The 17,452-nt window shown below is 42.1% G+C and overlaps 1 protein-coding gene across 1 annotated transcript in view; it reads left to right on the top strand.

Annotated features, from left to right (window-relative positions):
- Positions 1 to 17,452, top strand: part of THBS4 (thrombospondin 4) — a 37,885-nt gene that overhangs the window by 15,230 nt on the left and 5,203 nt on the right. Inside the window, exons 7-20 of the mRNA XM_074931321.1 lie at positions 1,166 to 1,338; positions 4,999 to 5,136; positions 5,758 to 5,835; positions 7,561 to 7,713; positions 9,069 to 9,173; positions 9,394 to 9,501; positions 10,887 to 11,046; positions 11,756 to 11,874; positions 12,650 to 12,702; positions 14,672 to 14,865; positions 15,164 to 15,342; positions 16,254 to 16,302; positions 16,402 to 16,598; positions 17,102 to 17,274. Of these exons, the coding sequence (XP_074787422.1) occupies positions 1,166 to 1,338; positions 4,999 to 5,136; positions 5,758 to 5,835; positions 7,561 to 7,713; positions 9,069 to 9,173; positions 9,394 to 9,501; positions 10,887 to 11,046; positions 11,756 to 11,874; positions 12,650 to 12,702; positions 14,672 to 14,865; positions 15,164 to 15,342; positions 16,254 to 16,302; positions 16,402 to 16,598; positions 17,102 to 17,274 (1,879 nt within the window). The remainder of the gene's footprint in view (positions 1 to 1,165; positions 1,339 to 4,998; positions 5,137 to 5,757; positions 5,836 to 7,560; positions 7,714 to 9,068; positions 9,174 to 9,393; positions 9,502 to 10,886; positions 11,047 to 11,755; positions 11,875 to 12,649; positions 12,703 to 14,671; positions 14,866 to 15,163; positions 15,343 to 16,253; positions 16,303 to 16,401; positions 16,599 to 17,101; positions 17,275 to 17,452) is intronic.

Here is a 17,452-nt window from a genome sequence, read left to right as displayed (position 1 = left end):
TTTTTGGAAACTCAAAGCTTTTTTTCTAGACCAGACAATCACCTATTGGGGGATAAAACCTCATTAAATCAAGCAGTACCACTCACCCTGTACTGTCTGTTCTCGCTGTGCCACAAAGCTGTGCTGTGTATCCAGGGGATGAAGACATTGCCTGCCAGATCTCATGAACAATCTTAGTAGAAGGACAAGAGAAATCATGTTCTGCTCTGGCTGGTATTGTCAGTCTGAGGAGGATCCTATGAAGTCCACCTGAAAGTCATCTTGATTCTGAGTAGGCAGTTTCTGGTTAACAGCAGTAAGACCCAAAAGGTGGTCTAATATTTTCACTAAATGGGAGAAATAAATGCTTTCCCAAATTCTACTGCATGGCCATCCTAACACAGCTGACAGTGAGGACACACATGCAGTCAGTATAAAAACCGAAATATTTCCTTGGTGGGTGAGGCAAAAGGCCTTAAACTCATCAGGCCTGTTAGCTGATTTCTTTTCCCAGTCTGTCAGCCGCCTCAGAACTCAAGCTCCAGCCAGGTTAACCTTTATGTGTAATTGTCAAAGAAAGTATTTAAATCCCGCATGCGTCACTACTAAGATTCAGCACTTGCCACAGTCTCAGAAAACCTTGCTTTTCCCCAGGGATGGTCTCTATCTACCTTAAGCCAGTGTCCTTGCATGTCCTGTTTGTTCATAGGCTGCCAACTGCTGTGTCTTTATTCCTCTTACATGTAGGCTGTCAGGTAATGCTGCTGTGAAACCATGGCACTATTTTCAACCATGAAGTGGTAGTGTTGCTGGTTTAGCCAGAGAAATGCCTTGTACCACCACACTTGAGTCCCTTGGGCCACCTTAGGTCACTGGCTTTTACACTGTCCTCTTCTGGCCAGCAGCAGATCTGTACTGGGTCTAACCTAGCAGGAGGGCTCCCATGTGTAGCCAGAAGAAGCACATGGACCTAACAAAATAGCCTTAATTTCCCCTGTCTGGGGCACCACAAGCTGCTGGATCATTCCCAGCATGAAATCTCTTCAGCCACAGCACAGCTGGTACCAGTGCAGTGGAGAAACACTGCTGTGCAGATCTTGGGGATCTCTTCAGAGCACTTGCCCGCTGAAAGCTATGATGGATGTTTCTTTCAATTGCTGAAACTGTTGTTCTTTCTGCATTAAAGGTTTGGGAACTGTGAATTTTCCAACTCAGCTTCCTAGGCGCAGTAAACCCAAATGCGAAGTTAATTCCTGCTTCAGGGGAGTCAGGTGTGTGGAGACAGCAGAGGGATTTCAGTGTGGCCCCTGCCCTGAAGGGCTCACAGGAAATGGAGTTACCTGCTCAGATATCGATGAGGTAAAATAGTGACTTTCACTGCATTAAAAAAAAAAAAAAAAAAAAAAACAACGCAAAAAAGGCACTAAAAAGCAACTGTTTCATACATATCAGTGGGTTGCTGACGCTTGCTTGTCTTCAGCATTTGCTGATAGTTTGCACAGTGAATGTTATTTCATTCTGATTTGATTTTTACCTTCCTATTTTGCTGTTGTTGCAACTTTATGATTATATGTATGAAAACGTGAAATACACTGAGTTGAGAAGTCACTTGAAGGAGCTTAATGTTTAGAAAAAACCCCAACACTAAAAACAGCCAAACCAAGGTTTTTGCATGGTGTTTCTTCCACAAGAAGATACAGTAACTTCAGTAACAGGTTGCAGAAGCACTTCTTGTCGGTATCGGTTTTGTTTCTTTAAATTGTAGTGCTCCTGAACCAGCCTTGGAGACCAAAGTCTTCTCTTCAGCCCAAACTGGAGCCATGTTTTCAGCCTTACCTTAAAAGTTTATGAAAGAAAACAAACATTGTTCCTTTTGCTTCTTCGTGGTTGCATTGAAAGCTGATAATGTTGACTTAAATCTATTTTTTTTCTCGTGTTATATGTTAGAAATTCAGAGCTTGCTTGTATTGAGGACTGAATTAATAAATTTACAATATCTTAAATGTTTAAATAAAACCTGTGCTAACTGGAATGTGACACTTACTCAGAACATAAACAACAAAACCACTTACAGCTTTGCTACATTTTTTCTGTGTTACTCTAGTGATTTTTGTGGGAAAGCACTTGGGTGTAGTAGACCAGGATGATTAGGTCATTAACTGTGCCTGTAGATAACACAGTGCTACCAATGTACCTGCCTAATTATGTAAAACATCTCCTTCCCAGCCAACAGGAGATGTGCTTTTACTACTCTTCTGGTTTACTCCCTCCTGTAGGCCATCAGCAGAGAGAGATGACCTTACATCTGTGAAAAACACTGGGGAGAGAATGTGGGTTTAGTGTGACAGTTTCCTGATGTATGACAGTTGTAACTGATGTCTTTTGTTTTGCCTCACATGGCATGGACTGTGTCTGCTCCAACAGAAGGTGTAGTAAGTGGAGGTGAAGTTCTGAAATGTGAATGCAAGAGGTGGAGTTGAGACTGCTGTGGTGTGAGTTTCATGCCACAGACAACTGTGGTGAGAGACTTCAAGGCAGCCTAGGTGGAGCCCACCAGTACAGATGGGTTCCACCCCCTGAGCTCTACCTAGATTGAGGCAGAGCTTGGCAATAATCTCCTCCCTTCCATTTTCACGGTTGGAGCAACTCTACTCATGACAGAAGTGGTTGGAAAAAAAATGAGGCTGATCTGTAGTGACCTGACATTAGCATGGTTTTCTGTGAGCAGTCAGGCTCTGCCACTGGAGACTGATGCGCCTTCATGCAACTGCTATTATTCCACCATGGCAGACCTGATCTCACGTTAGAAACAGCAAGGAAGTTTTGCCAAAGCTGTGTCATAGAGATACAGTCTTGCTTGTATGAGGTCTTTACATGGACACTGCTACTAAAATGCTACCTAGTCTGGTGCATTTTTTTTCCACCAGTAAATATCTCCTTTAACAGTTGGATTTTCACTTATGGTTGCACAGGAGGAATGTCCTGCTTTTGGCAAGGGTAGAGCAAATTTTTTCATCTTGGTAGCTAGAATGGTGCTGCATTTTTGATTCCATGTAGGATTTTGTGTGAGAAGAATGTTGATAATGCACTGATGGTTTTAGCTGTTGCTAAAAAATCAAGGACTTTTCAACTTCCCATGTTCTGCTAGTGTGCAGGTACACAGGAAGGTGGGAGGGAGCAGAGCCAGAGCAACAGACCTAAATTGGCCAGTGAAATATTCCATATCATATAACGTCATGCTCAGTAGATAGATAAGGGTTGACTGGGAAGCTGTCTTGCTTCCAGGATTGCAGTTTTGAGATTCTCACTTCTCTGGGATCACTAGCCGGGAACAGGCTGGGCAGGTGGGTCAGCAGGTGGTGAGCAACCACATTGTGCATTACTCATTTCTATTTTCTGTTACCACTATTTTAATTTTACTTTATTTCATATTTACTTCATTAAATTGTTTTTATCTCAACCTGCGAGTCTCCTTACCTTTACCCTTCCATTTCACTTTCCCATGCCCTGTGGTGTGGGAGGGTGAGTGAGCGCTGTGTGGTGTTTGGCTACTGTCTGGGTTTAAACCATGACAAGGAGAAAAAGATAGTAAGTAGCAATAGCTTTTCATTGTCTAATAAGAGAGGATGTGTCATATTATTTGTTTTCCTGAGTTAGCTGAGACTAAGAAGGAAAGGTTTTTTCTGAAAGCCCTTTAAGAATCTCTCCTAGGAGAGCACCTTTCTACTGAATAAACTATTTCTGTACTTTCTATTAACTGGCATTTAAAAAAGAGTTCATGTACAAATTCTGATAAAGACAGATCTAGAAGCTTTCTCACTAAGAGCTGCCATCATATTTTCTGAGGCTGTTAGCATCTCTGTAATACGCTCCCTTATTCATTACCAGTTTTAAGGCTACTTTCATCAGCTGATGCCCTGTGTCTTGGGAGTTGTAGCTCTGCTCTGTGTATGATGTAATTTGAGTGCCCTCTGCTGCCTACAATAAAAAATTCACAACAAGTAAGAAGCACAATATGCCTGTACTAGGTTTTATATTTTCCTTATGCTAGTTGACCTACTTTTAACAAATCTTTCCATCAAACATGCTTTAATATTAAAAATGCTTTTTCTTGCTCCCTTGTGTGTCTGTTTGATTACAAGTTGTATGTTTGCTGTAGGTGGGTATCTTCTGGCTCATTGTCCCTCCACCTTGGATGTTTTTCTGTTGGTGATGGAGGAGAAAAAAAAGACATATTTTAAAAACTCTTTTATGTTTCTTTCTCATGTTTCTTATTTATTGTTGTACTTGAGCCATGTGTGGCATGATGGCATGTTGATATTTTCAGTAGTCTTACAAATATTATCTAGCGGCTACTGTTGATGTTGGAGATGCAGCAATGCAGGATGTGGTTCACAAACTGGCACCCACAAGGCCAGTGAAATGGGCCACATGAGGCAATGAAGCAAATGGTACCTTCAGGCCAAGGGTGATAGTGTGGGCTTGTGGTATTGTGGGAGAAGTGCCGAGTGTTGTCTGTGGGCCTCTGGTCTAGAAATGTGTGGGTGCTACTTTCACATCCCTGCTCGTCTGGCTCATTTTTGGGTTACTTCTGGCTATGAGATATAAAGGAAGGGAAATGCTGCTGCCACTTCTGTGCGTACAAAACACAACTGTAGGGCCCTTTGGTGGGTTGGGTGGCTTTCCTGATATTGTGATCTGGACCCTTTCAGGGGACTCTCAGCCTCTGAGGGAGCTGAACCTGCCCAGCAAAAGGAAGGGTTTGGGGCTCAGAGCTTAGGGCGTCAGCTACAGACTGTATTGGAAAATTGCAAATTTTACTTAAATTACAGAGGTAACTGAACATCTGCTGGAGTCAGAAATACCTGCAGAGACTGTTTACTCTAAGACAGCTCTGAACAGAAGACATACAGACATTGCATGTAGCATTACCTTTGACTGAGAGGTCTGTGCACATAGTCAGAGTCTGGATGTTACTGAAGCAGGAACAAGTGCTTGGTTCGTTTTTTTTCTTTGCAGTGTCGTTACAACCCTTGCTTTCCTGGAGTGCGATGTGTGAACACTGCTCCAGGTTTCCGATGTGAGACCTGTCCCCCAGGATATACAGGACAAACTGTGCAGGGGATAGGACTCAGCTACGCTAAGAGCAATAAGCAGGTGAGTAGCAGCATCCCTGCAGGAACAGCCATTGCAAGGTGCTGGTTTATATCAATGTATCTGCATCACATTTTTATTTATACTTAAGTTATTCTATAATTGCCTCGTGCAGTTATGCAGAGCTCGGAGTGTCTCAGAAGATCTGAGTTGTGTTTGCTTAGCTTTAATGGGACTACTAACAGGCTAATACTGAGGACTGGTACGGAGACAAGAAAAATGTTATCTTCATAGTTATCTCTGATAAATTTTAAAGGGGGTTCTTGTTTTCTGTAAACTGCCTTTGAACTAGGAAGAATGTGATAAAAAAGGCCTATTTTACTGTAATTTTTTGCATGTTCTGGTAGCGCCCTATAAGGGGAACATAGTTCTTGTCTGAACTTGTGGGCAAACCAGAAGCCCATCCCATGGTTGACATTTTCTGTATCACAGTGTATCTTCAGGGTTTAAATGAGTCTGGAGATCCATTGGAATGTTAGGCTATGGGTATGTCTGTGCTATTCTGAGAGCAGGTTCAGGAGGGGCTATGACTCTTTTCTAGACTTAAACTTTAGTTGCTTTTCTTCAGACTTGGATCTCAAATTGACATTGTTTTTATTACATGTTGATTTGTTTTATTGCTAGGTCTGCTTAGATATTGATGAATGTCAAAACGGTGGACTTGGACTCTGTGTTCCAAATTCCCATTGCATAAACACTTTGGTAAGCACCTTTTAATTTTTGTGGCTTTAAAAAATTGTTTTAGAATTCCATGAGGCTAGGACTGGATTTATGGCTCTGACTGAAGAACTGAGTGATACAATTAGTGTGTTGACTTCATCTAAACCAGAGAATCCTTTCCTCTTTTCCTGACTGACATTAAAAAGAGCAATACTTGATTTGACATTAATATGTCTATCTGAGCTGTATCCTTATCACTTTCTCTGAAGAACAGCAGAAACCCTTCTCTCCACACCTAGCTTTAGCAGCCAGATAGCATTGAGGCTACCAGTAGTGTTTGAAGTGGTGTGCTTTCCTTCTGAATAATCTTGTTTTTCTAGGTCTGTTTCCACTTTTCAGTATGTTTCTCTTTTTTTTCTTTCTTTTTTTTTAATATCTAGAACACTTCTGTCATATGTTATATCTTATTGCATGACTAAACATGACTAGTCCTCTTCAGCAGCCCTTCAGGCCCTGTTCGCAGAGGGCAATAAGTGGCCTGGCATCTGCCAAAACAGAACAGGATGGGTTTTTAACTCCTGTCTCCCTTTAGAGACAGTTTGGTCTGGAAGTGCTGCCTTAAAGGCTATTTTAATGCATACCAGGGCTTGGTACACACAGAATATACTGAGCAAACTCAGCAGACTCCAGAAGATATTACTCTGGTGTCCATTACGACAAAGTGAGTGATCCAGTATGTTCTGTATAGGTCATACTATTTGCGTGGCCCAGTGATTATTTTACTCTTCAGTCATCCATGTATCATCATCTTCAGCCTGAAAGTATGCAGACAACACAGAGTTACAATTTGGAACAAAGCTAGGAACAGAGGACAAGAATAATGTCCAGCTGGATATTAAATATATCTCTGTCATGATAGACTGGGACAATCTAGATTGTTTTCAATTAACTTTTTTGTCAGGTTACAAATCTACAAGTATGTGAGATGGAGACAAAAGCCACATTAGATGCCTAAAAAAGACCCCTTCTTATCAGGATTTATCTGTTTATATCTGATACATTGATTGTACCAGCACACACTGAGATTCCTTGGCTTAGTTCCTTTGGGTTTCTTTACATAAGAGAGTTGCACAAATATAAAGTATATATGTATGCGTCTAGGTAAACCACTGCAGAAAGTTACATGATGTTTTATTGCAGTGTAAATGAGGATGACTGTGTTTTCAATTCCTGAATTCTTTTCTGAAGAGCGAGATTTAGCTGAAATTAGCTTAAAAACATTTCATTTTTTAAAAAATGAGGCAAAGACATGATGAACTTTCTTGTCTCTCTTTGATTAAAAGTTGTGCTTAGTTGAGTTTAGATAAACTGATGGGTCTGCTTTACACTGAAATAACATCCAATCTGATTAAGCAGGTGATGCTTAGAATTTTACACATAGTTTTGGTCACCTGGAAGCAGCTCAGGGTGATGCTGGCAGGTACAAGACATCAAGAAGCTTTTGCTGCTACATGACTTTTCTCTGGCTTAACAAAAGACTGGTCTAAACAGGCAAGAGTTGAGCATGTTTTCTAGCATGCCCTGTGGGAGCCAAATACAAATTTCAATTAGAAAATGAAATTTGTTCACAGTGCAAGAGGTCTCAATGGTTAAAAAAACTACACTTGCGAAGTATTGACAGTGTGACCTGAATCTCACTCACATGCTTGCTTTCAAAGAAAAAGAAGTGCTGTTAAAAGGCTGGCTAGTAACTTTTTGTTCTTACAGGGGTCTTACCACTGTGGCCGGTGCAAATCAGGATATACAGGAGACCAAGCTAGGGGATGCCAGGCTGAGAAGACCTGCAGAAATCGAGCCCTCAATCCATGTAGTGTCCATGCCCGTTGTATTGAGGAGAGGAGAGGAGAGGTGACATGTATTGTGAGTTCATAAATTCATGTTTGTACAATGAAACATTGCCTTTTTTAGTCTGGAACTGAGAAGGTCTTTGTGGTCATTTTATAAAGTTGGGTGTTTTAAGCAGATTGTGGCACACTGGCCTAAACCAGCTACAAAAATACGTGGTCTGAGTCTATCTTGCAGTTGTTTTCTTGCAACATGTCTATAAGGCACCCATACTCATGTACTATATTTACTGTGTCTGTGTAATTAGATCTTTTGGGAATAGCTTTTATAGACTTTCTATAGTCTCCTCAAAGGTCTTGTCAAGTGTCACTCTACAGAAGACACCACAAGGACAAATTCCTCTCCTGGTGCTCAGCTGCGTAGCTGTGAGTAGGAATCCTCTGCATACCCAACGTGCCTGTATTTGCCTGCTGATAGAGATGGTGTTTTTCCAAGTGAGTTCACAGAGTCTAGGCACAGGTAGGCTGTACTGTACTTTCCAGTCATGGGAGCAGAGGAGCACCAGGTGGCATATGAACTTTTGTAAGACTCTAACTGAAGTATATTACTTAGCTTTTCTAGCTTGAAAGGGGAAGCAAGAGACTAATCCTGTGTCCTAAATTTGGATACAGTGTGTGCTTTTACTGGCACTTGCTTTGCTCTCATTTTTAAGTACATCTATTTCAGAGTAGAAGAATCTAGGATATTTTAAGTCCATGCTGTAATGGGAAGATGCCTAGATACTTGTGTTAGGCGAGTCCTCATTTTACATGGAGGCCAGAGTTTGACATGCAGTTCTATGAAGGTATCTTCCATTACAACACAAATGAGGCATTGGTTTGAAAGAGTACCAATTTAGTTGGCTAGCAGAAACTTGTGTGCAGATGCACTTGCTTTGCTGATGCAAACTTAGTAACTGTCAGCCCATTTTTCTCTTAAAACTTTCTCTAGTTGCAGATGTACTCTTGAGATACTGAACAAAACGCAGTCATCCCATCTAACCATGGGCCCCTTGTTGCCGTGCTAGGTGCATATTCTGCCTAGGTTCCCTCTTTTCTTTTTCTCTACCTGTAGGTGAGAAACCAAAATTGACTCCTGACCAGTGTATAAAAGAAATCTATAGCTCCCACTGAAATCAGTAGGTGTTGCAGGTGCACTTACCATTTAACATCAAGTCTTAGCTTTTTCTAGCTGTGTCTAGATGTAGAGACCTTGAAACAGATTTTCTTTCCACATTGAGAGATGCTAAAATGTACCTCATTGTACTTCAGTGTCTGTCCATGACTTCTGTATGTTAGCATTTTAAAGATTAATGTGGGGTTTCCTGCTTGAATATTGCTACAGTGACTCATTAACCTTTTGGTAGTACTACCATGGTGTTTTATTAATAGTGTGGCATTGGCTGGGCTGGTGATGGGTATATTTGCGGAAAAGATGTTGATATTGACGGCTACCCTAATGAAGAACTCTCATGCTCTGCTGAAAACTGCAGAAAGGTAAGAAATTCTTAGTCCTATAATAATTCAGAGCATGAAGAGGTGAAGAGTGGAAGGAACATGACTAAATGTATTAATCTTTTTTCAAGTTACTGAATTTCTCTGGATAAATTGTACTTAATCTGATAAATTGATTAATTGAAACAGTAAAAATAATTCAAATTATTAAGGAATCCAATTTACCCATAGAACACCAGGCATGTCTTATTTTTTTGTCTAGGACAATTGCAGATTTGTCCCAAACTCTGGACAAGAAGATGCTGATGGTGATGGGATTGGAGATGCCTGCGATGATGATGCAGATGGAGATGGCATTCCCAATGAGCAGGTGCTGTGGATAGATCAGTTGCAGGCGACTATGCAAATGAAAGGATTTCACGTTACTTCAATAGGCAGTGATTTTGAAATCTTGTCTCACTGCTGTCCCATACCCATGACTGTTAGCAGGTCTCTAAATCCTGTAATTTTCTTTTATATAATGCTCACTCTTATAAGACCTAAAAACCCAGACTGTCTCACACAGCCTTAAATACCACCAGTGTATGCTCCATTATTATATTGTAGCATTGAATTCTAGAGATTTTGTATACAGAACTTGTGTCCTTCTGTCATGATGTCCCATAGCATAGCCTTCGGGAACATTATTTGCCTTAATGTCTTTCTTTTTAAAGAGCAGGTTGACCTGATATTACATTCCATGAGGGATCCAAAATCCAAATAAATCAATGGATGTCTTTCTAATAACTTGAAAAAGCTTTGATATATCAGAGAATAAATTCAGACTGTAAAAGCTCTTTTGTGTACACCCTGTATCCTCACATACCCACTGTTAATCTAAATTAAGATCCTTCTGTGATATTGCTTAATGCAATTCCAAGGAAGACAACAAGAGCTCTCTATCCAGAGTACAAATGTCCATGTAGAGATAGGGCAGAGTCGCAATCACAGGAGATCTATCTCAGGCTGTTTTGCCACAGAGGTCAACTACAAATTCTGGTAGCTTGAAGCAACTGGTTTTATTAATATTCTATAAGGAAAGATGTTAAATCCTCCTTCAACTGTAAATCTATATGAAAGTTCAGCAGTTACACAGTCAAGTAACTTCTATATTGCTGCTAAGCTCTGTTCTGCCTCTGTGTGTGCAGGAGGACAAGGTCATGTCTGTGCTAGATGGGAGGGCAACATTTATACCGCTTTGAAATAAAATTTTCCCCATATGACTCCTGATGGTCTTAGAGAGTCAACAGCAGCTTGGTTGACCAAAAAGAAGAAAAAAAAAAAAAAAAAAAAGGAAAAGAACCAAGCCAAAACGCAAGGTTTCAGCTTCAGTTTGAGTCTCTGCAACAGCCTTTCGCTGAGAACATCTACAAACCCTGTCAGGATCTCTGAACTGCAGCTTTCAAGAAGGACCGTGTAAGGAAGCCAGGGCACCAAAAAGGGTTACTGACCATGGCTGCATCCAAAATGAGAATCAGAAGTAAAAATTATAAATAAAGCCTTATGATACTGGGTGTTTGTGTTTAGGGTTTCCATGGTGTGGTTCAAAGGAAAGCTTTAAGGGAGCCAGTGAAATCTGATCCAGAGCTAATATTCATGTAAAATGTTGAACTACTCACAGTAATATTTTTTTTGTGAGTTATATAAATCCACTGAAGTAGAAATTAAAGATTCTGGGCTCAGTTCATGTCTGATCTAAATCTGTGCCTCTTGCAGGATAACTGCGTCTTGGCTCCCAATGTTAACCAGAGAAATGGTGACCAAGATATCTTTGGAGATGCTTGTGACAACTGCCGCAATGTCCTGAATAATGACCAGAGGGACACAGATGGTGATGGGAAAGGAGATGCTTGTGATGATGACATGGATGGAGATGGTTGGTAATTCTTCACTTCCAGCTTCTCTGATGTTCTTGAAATTTGTCCAGAACATGTTGTGTGTTAGGAGATTTTCTGTCACCAGCCGCTAAGTGTCACGTAACACATCATTGTCTTTCTTTGTGAAGCATGTGTTTGGAATCCTTTTCATTTAGATTAATATGTATCTCATTTAGATTAATATATATCTTTTAGCCTCCACTGGAAGCACTGAACACTGTAACAGATAAACCAAGCCATGTTTCATGTATAAGTTAACATTATTAGTCACTGAGTAATTCCTTAAAGGTGCAAACATGTCTCAGAGTACCCAGCTGTTGCCTGTCCCAGGTGCCCAAGAGCTACATAATGTATTATTTTCAATACTGTAGGAGGCTTGAAAGAAGTGAAATAGTCACAACCCTTCAAATGTAATAACAAAGATGAAACATCCCATCCTGTAAGATGGGATACAGGAACAGGATAGAATGAATTGTGTAATTAATGAAGTGTGTGTGATCGGGTTGAAAGCTGTTCTTTAGCAAGGTGTTTCAAACTATTAAGTGAATGGATGCACACATAAGAAAGACTTGCTGTGCAGGCTTATAATATTGCAAGATTAAGTAGTTACTGAAAACGAATAGTGCCTTTACTGTTCTTCATGTTTATGTTGTCCAATAACAAATAGAGGAATTGTTTTTAAGTAAGATCCAATCCACTTTTCTGTAGGTATTAAGAATCTTTTGGATAATTGTCAGAGGATCCCCAACCAAGACCAGGAGGACAAGGATAATGATGGTGTTGGTGATGCCTGTGACAGCTGTCCAACAATCAGCAACCCAAACCAGGTTAGCAGGCAGAAGGAAAAAATATCGTAGTTTAGGGAGAGGGACTGCTGAGGTCCAAAAAGATGCAAGAGAATGAGGCAGTCCATGCAGCCACAGTGTTTATCTTTTAACAGTCAGTATTCAGAAAAGTTTAATGGAGCTTCAGACTCTCCTGACATGGGAAAGGGGAGCCACAAAGTGTATCCTCATAGCTTGAGATGTTGTTAGCACCTCTGCTCTGCCAGTATATTCTACTGTCATGCTCTGAAATGTGGACATGCTGAAGTCCCAGAGAGTCCAATGCCAGACTCCACACAGTGGTGTGATTTAGTTATTCTTGGTATTTCTTTAATTAAGACAAAATCCTGGTGTTCTTACTTAGCAAAATTTTCACTGCTCCTAGGTGAGAAGTCAGTGAGACTTCATATGTTTTGAACAGAAAATGCTGAAAACTTTAGAAAAACGTGGTAGATTTTTGAAGTTGCTTAAGAAGTCAGCCTCGGTTAGAAATGAGGGATACTTATTTCCAGTAGTAGAGGAATCTTGAACTACTCGTCTTGTTTGAATTGCTCCAATCAAGTTTAACCCTGTTTATACACTGTTTGTTTTTTTCCCTTTAATAAAACTGGTTTTCTTGTTAGATGGATGATACAAACAAGTATGTTTTGTAAAACAAATGTTTTTCCATGCTTTTGTTTCAATTGTATTTGATTTGGTTGTGTTTTGGTTTAATACTGCTGTTTTAATAGATGCTCTCAGCAGCTGATACTGGAACTTTCTCTATTTTCTTTTGCAGTCAGATGTTGACAATGACCTGGTTGGAGATTCCTGTGATACCAATCAGGACAGGTATGCTCTGTTGTGGCTTGTAACAGCAGCAGGGAAGTGGAAGAGGCTGGTTTTGAACTGAAGCATGTTACTGATTCCCAGAGAGCTGTAATCCCTCATATTAGTTTGGATTTAATTCCAATAATTCCTTAAAGAGATGTTATTTCAAAAACCATGTTACAATTTATCAGCCTGGTTGGTTCACTTCCCTGTAGCTGTACAGTTATGGAGCCCTTCACCTTTAGCCCTGTGTTCACACAGGCTTCCTCTGAGATCCTGTGGAAGTGACACTCAGAGCGGTTCTCGGGCTGTAAAACCTAGAGCACTGCTCAGAACTTCTTAGTGAGCTGACATCTTTTTTTCTTTCCTTTTATTTTTCATTCCTCCTTTCTTTTTTTTCTTTAGCAAAAATTTCACAGTGAAGGGCTGTATGTTTTTCTGTAAGAACCCAGTGTTTCAGAAACACTTGCAGATAACTCCCTTTGCTTTAGCATAACAAGGGTGGCAAGGCTTCTCTAGGGCTTTTATGTGCCCTCAGTATTCAAGGGAACATGTCCCATGACAAACTGCTAAGGCCTGGCTGGAAGCAGCTTTTGCATAACCAACTTAGGGGGTAGCAAGTTCTTCCCTGTGCTCCTTACTTAAAGCAAGAGGAAAGGGAAGTGGTAAATCCTGTGCTGGCACAGCATTCCACCAGCTGAAGACAGCTGCAAGGTCTCACCCCAGGGTTGTCAGTGAGTCCTGCTGTCTGGGATAATAAACATGGGGACCCCACTTTTCTGCCTGATCGTTACCAGTCTTGGGCCAGTAGCTGTCAAGGCACTCAGCTGAGAGCCATTTTACTGTTAAGTAGGTATGGCCTTGTTCTTTTCCTATTCTAAAAAAGGACATTTTCTTCTTTTCCTCAAACCTAACTAATGCGTATGAAGCATTTCCTGGTAGAAATGCTGTAGCTCTGCCTGAGGTTAATGCTGCAGTAGACATATGTGCGTGGTCCTCGTTGCATTTTATCTCAAGAATGTGCAAAAAATTAAAGCAGCTTTCTTAAGCAGGGAGAGATAGGTGGGAATATGCATAGCTGTAAGCTGCAGCACTGTCTTAGTTTGGCTACATGCCACTTCCGCTCTGCCTGTGATAGTCAAAAAAGCCACTGAGGGGAAACATGTCTGCTTGTTGCTAGAAACCAGTTTGTTTATGGTGTGTGTACAGAAGACACCTGACTTCAGGCCACTTCTTTGTACAGATGCACTGTTGGCATTGAGAAACAATGCAGCCACTTCATAACTTCCCAAACCCTTTTCTATAGTCTGTGTCCCTTGATCATGGTGACTCTTCACTATAACCAGCTGATGCAGCCATGGGCTGGAGAGATGCTTTGGAACTACAGGCTTCTTCCTCTATTTCATATTGCATGGCTCCCCTCTGGGCCCCTAATGTAAGAAAATCTGCTATGCAGGAGAGTGAAAGTGTGGCTTGTTTTTAAATAAGCCTGATTTCAGGTGTGCATGCGGAGTCTCCCACAGATTTTCTTTCACACTCACACCTGCATGTTCATGAGTATCAAGACACTTATGGACAACATGTCTGACAAGGGACACCAGCTGTTGAGCTCTTGCTGGCTCCTGGGTGCCTTCTGATTGGTGACACTGCACTTGCTGGATGTGCCTTACATGCCCTTTAGGAGCAGATGTCGTCTGGGATCTTGGGCTCTGATATCTTTTCCCCCTCCATGTAAGACTTCTTTTTCTTTTCGGGGTCTGAGTGTTTTTATAGTTTAGTCTTCATCCTCTTGCCACCTTATTGTACAGTCTGTTCCTTGTCTCCTTGCTGTTCAGCCACCTGAGCGACACCATGTCATGGTGCTCTATTGGTCTGTTTCCAGCTCGGGGGGGCCTTCAGTGCGTTACCTGCTCAGGTACTCATGCTGTCCCCCATGCAGGGGTGTGAGCTGATGCTGGCATGCCATTTCTTTTTGTTTCCGTGCTCGTAGCGACGGTGATGGGCACCAGGACAGCACAGACAATTGCCCCACCATCATTAACAGCTCCCAGCTGGACACGGATAAGGATGGGTTGGGTGATGAGTGTGACGAGGACGATGATAACGATGGCATTCCTGACCTCTTGCCCCCAGGCCCTGACAACTGCAGGCTGGTCCCCAACCCAGGGCAGGAAGATGATAATGGTAAGATGGGCCTTCAGGAGCCATTTTGGTCCTTAGGCATTATATTCTCCCCCAGGCCTTACACTTAGACACCAGGATCCGACACAGTCACCATGTGTCCATACGTTCATCCCAGGAGGGACCCCAGAACCACAAGTGCCCTTTGGCCAAGGCTGAGGTCCTCAGGTACCCTCCCTGGGCACTGCAACTATCAGGGTTGAGACTTAGCGTGCTTCTCAGACACCCCATTCCAGTGGCTTGGTCAGATATGGCTACTTGCCACATCATAAATCTGCTTTCACTTCTCCAATGCATTCAGGTGATGGAGTTGGTGATATCTGCGAGTCTGATTTTGACCAGGATACAGTGATTGATCGGATCGATGTGTGCCCTGAGAATGCAGAGATCACCTTGACAGACTTCAGAGCCTATCAGACAGTGGTGCTGGACCCAGAGGGGGATGCACAGATTGATCCCAACTGGGTGGTTCTGAACCAGGTAAAAATACATTTGGTCTTACCTGTCTGAGAAAGTTTTACTGTGGCTTTCAAATGACCTGTCTCTGTAATTGCTGGACCTCTGGTGAACAAGTGAAAAGTGGAAGCTGTCGCTTGGTTTGACTATTTTACAGGAGTTACAATGAAGGAACTTTCTTTCAGCATATGATAGCTTGAAGCTTGATGCTCCTAATAATCTAAAGTAACTACAGGCTGGTCAACTTGTTCTGGGTGGATTTCACTGCTGCCGAGAAGTCACCCTATTTAAATGCTTCTGTAGCAAGCAGTTTTGTGAGTCCTTTACAGAATTTGAAAGTCTGACCTACTGTATAGGCAGAACATTTACTCCTAGATGGAGTCCAATAGCTGTTACTTGCACTAACAAATTTTAGCCTTCAGGAGTCTAATGTGTTCTGAATCACAAGGAATGTGCAATTTATTCTCATTGCCAAAGTCTTTGCCAAGCCATCTGAGATGTGTACATCTTCCTTAACCCAGTCCTGGCAGTCAGTTTAATCCTGAATTCCATGATCCAAGCTGTATGAGCTAAACCTAAGAGAAGCACCCTCATGCCCTGACACACACCCCCAGCCCCCCTGCCCTGGCCTTTTTCTGGCCAGGTTCAGTAATTTCCAGAAGACTGGCATGGGGAAAGAAAGTATCAAGAGTACCAGTATGGCAAATTCTGCAGTGGGAAAAGAAAAATCTTAACTGCCTCAGGATATGCAAGCAGCTGAAACATTAGTATTTGGTTACAATTCCAATTTTAATTCAGAGCTACAAGCATTACAGACATGTAGGCAAACGGAGGAGATGGATGGAGGGGGTGCTAGAGGGAGGCCAGAAGAGGCTGCCAGGCTTAGCCAACCCAGCTCCTCATGCACGCTAACCACTCTGAATTTACTCTTGCAGGGCATGGAAATTGTACAAACAATGAACAGCGATCCTGGCCTTGCTGTTGGTATGTACCCTTTTCTGAGATTCAGGTTTTACAGCAGAAAGCTTACAGCATGTGAACACATTGTCTGCAGACTTGTTTTTAACCTGCATGTATCCTCAGGTTACACAGCTTTTAACGGCGTTGACTTTGAGGGTACTTTTCATGTGAACACAGTGACAGATGACGACTACGCTGGCTTTATTTTTGGTTATCAAGACAGCTCTAGCTTTTACGTGGTAATGTGGAAACAGACTGAACAGACATACTGGCAAGCGACTCCCTTCAGAGCTGTTGCAGAGCCTGGCATTCAGCTAAAGGTACTGGTCATGGCTCCTAGCTGGGGACACAGTGGTCACCACAGTCTGGCCATGCTACCCTGCCATCTGACCGCCATGAGCTAAGCCTTCATGATGTGCATTGGCCAAGCCACTGCACTGTGTGTTGGCTGTGCAGCCTGACTGCTGGTCTCTCCTTGCAACAGGTGTCAAATCTGCTGTCAGCTGGGAGCCACACAGCCCTTTCAATAGCACCCCTTTTTCAAGGAACTTCATCTCCAGTCTTGATCCTGCTCATCAGCTGGAGCATTTAGTCTCTGCTCTCATTGTGCCCTGACTTTAATTGGTCAAATCACCTCCTTCTCCTTGGTTCAGATTACTCAGTTGCTTTTCCATGCAAGCAGTGGCTGCAGTTATGTGAGAAAAGTTAGGAGCTTGTGAGCAGGAGGGAAGGTGCTTATGCAGACCTGCTCCCAATATAAAGACTAGAGCTCCTGAAAGTGACATTTCTCTGTGGTCAGCATTGGAAAATTGTATTTCTGCAGGCTGTGAAATCCAAGACGGGCCCTGGCGAGCACCTCCGCAACTCCCTCTGGCATACAGGGGACACCAGTGATCAGGTCAGGCTGCTGTGGAAGGACCCCCGAAATGTAGGGTGGAAAGACAAAGTCTCCTACCGCTGGTTCTTGCAGCACAGACCCCAGATCGGTTATATCAGGTAAGAGAGAAGAGGATAAATAAGGTGAATACAGATACATGTCTACCTAAAATGATGTTTCTTAACACTTAATTCAGATGATAATCTGAGAATTTGTAACGTGTCTGGTCTTTGCACTGATAAAGCCTTGTAACAGGTTAGACTTTTGAAATTCAGCCTGCAATTCTTTTCCTACGAA

The sequence above is a fragment of the Athene noctua genome, chromosome Z (assembly GCF_965140245.1).
Source record: "Athene noctua chromosome Z, bAthNoc1.hap1.1, whole genome shotgun sequence".
NCBI lineage: Eukaryota > Metazoa > Chordata > Aves > Strigiformes > Strigidae > Athene > Athene noctua.
The sequence above is the reverse complement of the archived record's forward strand: the minus strand, read 5'-3'. Positions and strand labels throughout refer to the sequence as shown.